This window comes from Zootoca vivipara, chromosome 2 (genome assembly GCF_963506605.1).
Source record: "Zootoca vivipara chromosome 2, rZooViv1.1, whole genome shotgun sequence".
Lineage (NCBI taxonomy): Eukaryota > Metazoa > Chordata > Lepidosauria > Squamata > Lacertidae > Zootoca > Zootoca vivipara.
In genome coordinates, this window is record NC_083277.1 from 14,632,269 (window position 1) to 14,641,186 (window position 8,918).

Genomic DNA, 8,918 nt, shown 5'->3' on the forward strand with positions numbered 1-8,918 from the left:
ACTTCCTCTCTTGAGCAAAGAATGCAAAGTTAGTTTTGAAACCAAAGTTAGTTTAGAAATTTGTGTGTGCAGGAGACTGATTGGCAAAGATTGGGATACATGAATGCATATCTTTTCCTGGAAATTTAGGATGGTCCTTTTGGTGCTCTAGCAGTTTCCCCCCAACCCTGGGGCACTCCCATCATCCCTGACTATTGGTCATGACGGGGGTTGCACTTCAACATCTTGTGCAGGCCCAAGGTTGGGGAAACCAATGTCTACATCTGCTCTAGAATAGTTGGTGCATAATAATTAAAATATCAGTGCCTTTCCCCAAGGGCATTTGTCCCTTTCTTAGAAATACCTTGCCTTGTTCACAAATTGCGGGAAACGTCTGAAACAAATTCCTTTAAAAGAAAAAAACGCAAGAGGCATAGATTTCCTCTTCACTCCCTTTCCCATTTATTTGCTACTCAGCAAATTTGCTATTGCCTCTAGTATGGGAGAAGCACAGTTGTTGTTGTAGTGGTGTTCTTAAAAATAAATGATCTGTAATAATTTGGCCTCTTTTAAGTTTCGTGATGTACTCTTTGGCACTCTGAACTGTATGCATGCTATTTCTCATAACAGACCCCTATTAAAAAAATTGCCAATCATGCTGTGTGTGTGCGCGTCATTTTCAAAACCAGGAGCACATGGACTCCTACCAAGTTGGTACACAAACAAGTTTAGTCATCCTTGTACCCCCCATTGCATTCTGACTTTGTCTTCCTACTCGAACTGCCATCTAATTTTCTCCTCTGAACAGGCAGAGGAAGAGGGTGGCCTTATAGAAATACATTTATTAGCTAGAAATCCCCCAGTGTAAACATCAACTGTTATGAAATTAGAGACACCAACTTTTGCAGTTTGGGTTTATTTCAATTACTGTGATCACGCCTGGTGCAAAAAGGAGGAGAGGTGCCCTAGCGGATGAAAAGGACAAATCCTTCCATCTACAGAGAATAAAGCAAACTGGCAGAACACGCTTGCAGGAATAAACCCCCTCCTCCCTAAACTACAGGAGTCTTTGGTTATGTTGCAGAAAGTTCACTGCGTTAGCTTATTTTCGATTCAGCGTTTCAAAAGGCAGATTCCTTGGCGAGTACATTGCTAGCCTTTGGTCCCACTAGTGGTGGCAGAAGCAAGTGTGCGGTCTCTGTGGCTGACTAGCAACATGAGGCACCGTCCCTGTTTTTACAGAGCCTTTGCAACTTCCCTGAATCCCATCGCTCTGCTTCTGGCACAGTGCTGTGTGCCCCATTCCATCCTTGGCTTGGTAAAGGGGGCCTGCTTATAGCTCAGAACTTGGGAGTAATGGCTCTCAAGAGATGGGAGCCCACACCTTCCCAAAGGGCACAGCTGGGCTGTGATTTCCTTGGGGGCTTTCACCATTTTCAGTGGTGCTTGGGGAAACCAAGGGCTTTGCTACAGCTCTGGCTTTTTGCTGCAGGCACATAACACTTCTTCCATGCATTATTTGTGTGTGCCTATGAAAGTGTGCAAATGCTTGTGCCCCTGTTGCTGGCACCGGATTCTGTCCCTACACTAGAAACGGGAATGACCGAATACTATTGAATTGTGTAAAAAATAAAACATCTGCTTAGTCTCGTCCCTTAGGAAAACCCACAACGCCTAACAAATTTGTTGAGGCATAAGCTGCTCCGGACTAGAGACGCTCTGTTAGAAAAATAATAGTTCAGGGACTGCAGTATGAGTCACACTGTTCTTGCTGTGACTATATGTGGGCTGCTTATCGGAATGACACAGAGACACCGCTCACTCTTTGTGCCTCAAAGCTTTTGGCCCTACTATTTGTCAAACATTATACATGCGCACCCATGTTTGTTTGTGTGTATGCATACAGTGGCCGGGTTCTCACGTAACACCAATCTGTTGTTTGTTTAACAAACCATTGCTTGTTTCTCCAGTTTGTTTTGTTTCCCCGCTACTACCTCATGCCTTTGTAATTTGGCAAGCATCTGCAGCGCTCATGAAAGGTCCTACACCGTAGTTGAAGCAAGCCATGGTTTGTATGCCAGCAACAAACTAGGACTTCGGACCAAACCATAAACTGCTGGTTCACGCATATACTGTAATACTAAACCATGGTTTAATAACTCTTGCTTGCTAAACCATGGTTTAGTGTTATGTGCACGCACCACTTCGTGCAGCTGATGAAATGGGACCTGGCCTGCTAAAGCTGCTGCCGCCACCATAAATCTTGTTATTAGTCTTTAAGGTGCCATAAGACTGTTGCTTTCACTGCGAAACTACTTGAGTGCCAAGTTCCTCAAGGGTAGCTACAGTGATTGTTTGTGCACCTGTCATGTTTATATCTAAAGGGGGAGAGGCTGGGGTTTGTTTGTGGTTCCCTTTACATGAAAAGAGCACCTTTGCAGTGCTGGTGCAAAGGAACGAAAAAGCAAAAGCAGATTTGAGGTAAAATGGTGGGAGGTACAGTACAAGTCCCTCTCAACTGCACACCCCTTTGGGTGCAAAACTTGACACACCTACTTCGTAGACTGCCACTCTATGACTGCTCCATCACCTCCAGTTAAGGCCTAACTATAGCTACTCCTGTGGAATTTAGCATTCTAAGATTCCCACCTAGTTCATCAAAACACTTAATGCCCTACTTGTCTCTTTGTAAAAAGCTTCGAGAGGGCGGGACTCTCTTCCCAGCTAAGTTAACAGCAGGCATTGCTCTTCGGCAGCTGTTCCAATGTCTCGCTACTCAATGCGGACCCAATAAACTGGCAGCTTCCCGGAGCACTGAGGTGAGGCAGCCGCTCTACTGCACCCTTGGAAACTCACTTCTTCTGGGTGGGGTCTCTGCATATTTCCCCAAGGAAAATATAAAAGCAGGAGGCTGGGCGGCTTCCCAGGCTGCAGGGCTATTGCTGCAAGAGTGGTCGTTCTGCACACGCCACTGTGCAACGGGGAAAGCTGCACGCTAGGTGTTCGTAAGCTGTTTCTTCCGAGTGCGGCAGCTTCTTCCCTGCAAGTTTTGAGGGTGAAGACCTCGGAAGGTAAACGGTGGCATTGTGCATCTGCCCCGATTGTCCCTGTCAAGCAATCGCTTGCCCCTTCCAGTTGAAGGCCATAAATCAGGAGAGGAGAACCTTTGACCCTCCTGGTGTTTCCAGCTCCCGTCAGCCCCCAGCCAGAATGGTCCGTGGCCAGGGAAGATGGAAGCCAAAGTACTGCAACATCCAGGGGTCGGTCCCCCGCTCCCCTGCAGCTTCTAGCACGGGAGTTAGCCGGAAACTTCCCCATGTAATAATATCCATGTCTTCACCAGTGCAATGTGGCCTCTTGGTTTTTGGAGATGGACTTGACCATGGGGCAGTGTTAACTCCTTGACGCAAGGAAGTTAGAGTCTTTTGTTTTCTCACAGCCTCCTCTGAGAGACTGCCAAGTTCTTTGCGCACAGTAAGGTTTGCTTGTTCCTGAAAGCACGCTCCTTGTGCAATTTTTTACTAGCCCACTTGACAGAAGGGGGAAAGTCCTGGCATGGCCTGCTGGAGCCCACTGATATTACCCATTTGGGGGCAGGGTTGAGGGTGCCTCTCTGGCAGCGGCCACCCGCGTTACGAGCGGCAGGCGGCACAGCAGAACTCTGCCTCCTTCACGGCGCTGTAGCTGCAGCCCACGCAAGCCACATGGAACCAGGCGTCGCAGCCGTCGCACTGAACCCACTCCACCATCTCGTCCTGAGGAAGGTGGCACCTCGGGGCGGCACACGGCTCTGACGTGGACAGAGTCTGGGAGAAGACTTGGCAAGTGCTCCCCAAGGGGTTCTTCCGTGGCCGGCCACGCCGTTTCCTGCAAAGGAACAGGGAGGGGTAAATCCGAAAACTGGCACCTGTATTCCCCATTCCCCATCCCACTGTGCACAGAAGTTACCAGCATCAATCCCTGGCCTCTCTGGGTATGGCTGCGAAAAGACTCCAGGCCAAAAATCTGGGATGCCTGTGCCAGTCAGTGTAGAACAGGCACCCCCCAAACTCGGCCCTCCAGATGTTTTGGGACTACAGTTCCCACCATCCCTGACCACTGGTCCTCTTAGCTAGGCATGATGGGAGTTGTAGTCCCAAAACATATGGAGGGCTGAGTTTGGGGTGCCTGGTGTAAAATAACGAGCTGGTTGGGCTAATAACAGTCTGACTTGGTCCAAGGGAGCTTCCTATGTTGTTTAAGAAAAGCCAAAGGCCAGTGCCTTTTCATTGGTGGCTTACAAGCAGATATTAAAATGAGAGTTTAGTCAGTGGATCAGAAACAAAGTTAAGAGAAAATGATGAGAAGAGAAAAAGTCAAACCCCAACAGAACAAGCTGCACATAGATAGAAAGGTTTATTAAAAATGACCTTTTTATTGCCATAGGTTTCGCAGGACACCATGCCCACTGCACAGATTCTGGATTAGTATTGGGCGACGGCGGGGGGGGGGGCAGAATCTTAGAATTGTAGAGTTTGAAGGGAGCACGAGGGTCATTTAGTCCAACCCCCTGCAATGCCGGAATCTTCCACTCAACGTAGGGCTTGAACCCACAACCCTGAGATTAAGAGTCACATGTTCCACCACCTGAGTTATCCAAGTGGTGCCTTCCTTGTAAACCACTTCCAGCGTGGGGCAGATGAAGGGACAGATAGAAAGGCATTAATATGCAAGTTTATAGTCATGTGGTTCATTTCTAAGCTGTCCTCTCCAGCAAACCCAGAGAAAGCTGCCATGCCCAGCCTCTTCCTGCCCATCCAAAGCCCAAGAGCTTCATAATCTGGCTGTTCCAGAAAGCCTCAGGGCCTCTGAAAAAGTGAGTTGCCACATATGTCTGCAAAAGGACTTGTTACACTGCCCTGGCCGGATATACAACTAGCAAGTTTTAACCTGTTACTTCGCCCCGCTTTACATGCCTGTCCACAGCCGCTAAAGCAGGGCTAAGGAACTCCAGAATTTGTTGGACTCAAACTCCCATCAGCCCCAGTCACGGATAATGCGAGTTTGGGTTTGCAACAACTGGAGGGTCACAGATTCCCCCATCCCTGTGTGTCAATAGTTGGGCTGCAGCAGGGGGGGGGGGGGTGTCAGAATTTACAAGGCGTGCAATTGGACTTCTACAGAATATGGCCTCCAGTTCACGATTCCAAACGCTGAGAATTTCAGCTATCCAGTATAGTATATTATAAGAGGCTGCTGAGTTAGAAACTGGCTACAGTGGCTACAGCAGCAGTGAGGGGTCTCTTGCCCACAGGTGTAACCAGGCACCATTTCAAACTGCATGGGCAAAGGAGAAAGCGTTGCCTGACGTCATTGTAACAGGTGACTGACAGACGGGTGGCTCTAACTAACTTTGAAACTTGGCGCATGCCACTGGGGAAGGGAGGAAGGATCCAATTCACCCCCTGGACTCGAGACAGAGAAGGTACCTTTCACTCTCATGACAGCTACACAGGAAGGAAGGAAGGAAGGAAGGAAGGAAGGAGAAGAGGAGTTTGGATTTGATACCCCGCTTTATCACTACCCGAAGGGGTCTCAAAGCGGCTAACATTCTCCTTTCCCTTCCTCCCCCACAACAAACACTCTGTGAGGTGAGTGGGGCTGAGAGACTTCAAAGAAGTGTGACTAGCCCACTAGCGGGGAAGCGAACCCGGTTCCCCAGATTACGAGTCTACTGCTCTTAACCACTACACCACACTGGCGTAGGAAGGAAGGAAAAAGAGAGTAAGAAAGAAGGGAAGTCCTTAGCTCGCTGTTTCTCAACCTTGGGTCCCCAAGCTGTTGTTGGCCTACAACTCCCATCATCCCTGATGATGATGGGAGTTGTAGGCCCACAACAGACGGGGACCATTTCCATCAACGCTATGGAAATCTTTCTGTTAAACCAGAAACATGGAGATCATGACAGTGCCCCCTGGCGTGAGCTGTATCAACCATAATGCGGACTCAAAAAGGGACTCACCCACTGGGTGTGACGTGGAGCTTCGGAGGACCCTCGTCTTCCTGCAAGTTCTGGCTCACCTCCGGCACTCTCTGCTGGAGCCGCAAGGCGCTGTGGCAATGAGCGTAACCGCCCAGCCGCTGCTCCTTGCCCTGGGCCGGCTGCTCCTCCTCGAGTCGCGTGATCTCGTCCTCCAGCTCGGGCAGCAGCGTGTGAGCCGACTTGCGCCGGTTCCGAGAGGTTTTCGGCTGAGCAGGGGGTTCCGCGCACCGACCGCGGCCCAGGGAGAAGGTGAACGGCTGCGGCTTGAGCTTGCTGAGGCTGCCGATGGAGCTGAGGATGAGGGTGGCTTTGGAACGGCAGGAGAGGGCAGTGGGCGAGTGGCGGGACAGAGGGCGGATGCGGTGGTTGCCGGAGGGCAGCACCGGCCGGAAGCCGCAGTAGGAGGAGGCCCAGGGGGCTTTGGGCTCCGTGATAGCAGCAAAGTCCTGCGGCCGGACGTGGACTTTCTGGAAGAGGAAGTAGAACTCAGAATTGCCATGCGGGGGTGGCAGGGCACAGCCCTCAGGGACTGGGCTGGGGTGGCCAAAGGTCAGAAGGTCTCCATCGTTCAGGTCCACTCGCTGGCCATGGGACACCCGGACGGCGTTGACGTAAGTACCTGAAGGGATAATGGGGCAAGAGAGGAAGCTCACTTTCTATATATCAACCAGTGCAATGCCTATAGGTGTGTTTGTGGAGGTTTTGAAGGCAGCCCAGGACTCCATGCTGAGCGCAGGACACATCATAGCCTTTTGTGGGGCTCCTGCCGGTGGGGCACCATCCCCAAATAGAGTACAGTCATTAACTTTTCCCCATAGGCATGGATGGCACCCTCTCACTTGTGTGGGACAAAACACATGTATAGCGGGGAGAAACTTTGGCGTAGAGGCTGACTTTGCTACCTTGACCCATGTGATCCCACCCATTAAGTCTGCAGGGTCCAATCTGTTTGTTGGCTGAACTGAACAAGCTCCAGGTGAAGGTAGCCTATGGGTCTCAAACCCTTGGTGAGTTAGGGACTTCCCCTGCACACAAAGACAGGTTCCAGCACATTGAGTGGACGAGACCAATAGAAGGATGTAGAGGGAAGTGAGGGGCAGATGGGGCTTGGCAAGCCAGAAAGGGAGTCCATCTAGGACTGGCATAGGCAAACTCGGCCCTCCAGATGTTTTGAGACTACAGTTCCCATCATCCCTGACCACTGGTCCTGTTAGCTAAGGATGATGGGAGTTGTAGTCCCAAAACATCTGGAGGGCCGAGTTTGGGGATGCGTTATCTAGAAGGAAAGCTCTGATCCTAAACCTGTGCTGCCTTTGGGAGTCCTTGGGAGAAGAAAAGGCCTTTAAGGAGTAAACCCTACACAAAACCAGAATGGAGGTCCTAAGGCAGTTGGATGGCGCCTTGTATGTACGCCTCCTTCCAGCAACTCCTGCAGCCATGCTGGGTCCAAAGGTATTGCTCTGCTTCCCTTTGGATCACTTCAGTGAGGTGAGAGAGGGGTCTCGGAGTTTGGGCAGCCCAAGACCTCCACACACGCTGCCCAGGCTTGTATCCCGGGGAAGTCACTTTGGTGCTGCTAATGCAGCAGTTTGACTTCACCCCTGGAGATGCGTGCCACTGTCTCTCAAGACAGGCAGGTGCCAACCACACACAGATGGGTGGAAACAGAAAAATGTGAACAGTGGGGGACAAAATGCCATTTATGGTTTTCCACAGGAATGACAGACTACATTTCATGGCCGTTTGTATCTGTATGTCTGTCTCTCTGTCTCACACACATACACACATCCCTCTTGTGGATAAATTTATGCAAATTGAAGCTTTGGTCAACATGGCTAGTTCCACCTGTCTTACCACACTGAGGATCAGGAGCCGAGCATAAAGCAACATCTTTGCAATGGTTAGATCTGAATGTAACCCCCCCACCCTTGGTTGCACAAACAGTTCTGAGGACTCACCGTGGGTGCTGTAGTCTACCAGGCCAACTCGCCACTCCCCAGCAGTGCTGTCCGCATCCCTCTCAGCATGGATCTCTGCATGGATCCGCGAGACCAGGGCTGGGTTCTCCTCCGACACCAGGACGACATCGCAGACCTCAGCTCGGCGGCCCAGCCGATAAGTGCAGCTAGGCCTGGCAGGCCGGAAGGTGTAGAGATCTCGGTTGGGTGAATCCGCAGGCGAAGCCGGGCCCATCCGGAGTAACTGGAAGCAGGGGAGGGCCTCGGAGAGCATGGCTTGCTCCCGGTGTCTCCCTCAAGCACAGAAGGGGTGGCGGACAGGGCTCTTGGCTTCACCCAGGAGGAAAAGATGGGGGCACCGCGCTTCCGATAGGTGGGAACGCGAATCAGGCAGCAGAGGTGGCAGCAGGGCTTAATGGTTGCGTCCACTCCACACAATCATCACACCTTCAGCTATGATGAGCAGGTAGCTTCTGAAAAGGCAGCAAGGTCTTCAGTGTTCAGACTGGAAACATAGCAGCATCGAATGCAAAGAAAAAGTCAGAAGTGCAAAACGGGGCAGCCAACGCGAAGGATTGACTGGGTACCACAGGACACAAGCTCTGCAGCTACACGTTAAACTGCAGAGCACGGATTTTGGGGTGTTTTGCCGGGAAAACACACGTCACCTGCTACCCTGATGGGCCTTATTGCACAGGAAAGCAAAGCCTTCTCTCCGCCCCGTGACCAAACCACTCCAAAGCCCGTTTCTTGGCCAGGAGCGCGACTTCAGACATTCTCCGAATGCAATTTGCTCAAGACAAAGGGGCCCAGAACCCTGAACGGACGCGGATCTATTCCCCCACCCTACAAGTTGCAAGTTGCCTTTGGGTGCCTGGAAACCCCTTTTTCCGCTGGCACTAGTGCAAGGGCGCTCCGGAAGGCCCCTGCAAGGAGACGACCACCTGGTCCCCCCGCGA

The 8,918-nt window shown here is 51.1% G+C and overlaps 1 protein-coding gene across 1 annotated transcript; it reads right to left on the minus strand.

Moving 5' to 3' along the window:
* Positions 1 to 3,175: 3,175 nt before the first annotated feature.
* On the minus strand, positions 3,176 to 8,904 carry TCF19 (transcription factor 19). The gene is made up of 3 exons (XM_035098594.2): positions 7,960 to 8,904; positions 5,981 to 6,620; positions 3,176 to 3,846 (listed from the first exon to the last, which is right to left on the minus strand). The coding sequence occupies exons 1-3, from the start codon at positions 8,231 to 8,233 to the stop codon at positions 3,612 to 3,614; spliced, it is 1,149 nt and encodes a 382-aa protein (XP_034954485.1). The 5' UTR covers positions 8,234 to 8,904; the 3' UTR covers positions 3,176 to 3,611.
* Positions 8,905 to 8,918: the final 14 nt, after the last annotated feature.

What these genes read in the sequence shown, in the direction of transcription:
- TCF19 (XM_035098594.2), bottom strand. Translation starts at nt 8,233, where the DNA reads ATGCTCTCCGAGGCCCTCCCCTGCTTCCAGTTACTCCGGATGGGCCCG. An exon ending in GGTAGACTACAGCACCCACG is followed by an intron (nt 6,621 to 7,959) that starts GTGAGTCCTCAG and finishes TTATCCCTTCAG; the next exon opens with GTACTTACGTCAACGCCGTC. An exon ending in CTCCACGTCACACCCAGTGG is followed by an intron (nt 3,847 to 5,980) that starts GTGAGTCCCTTT and finishes GTTCCTTTGCAG; the next exon opens with GAAACGGCGTGGCCGGCCAC.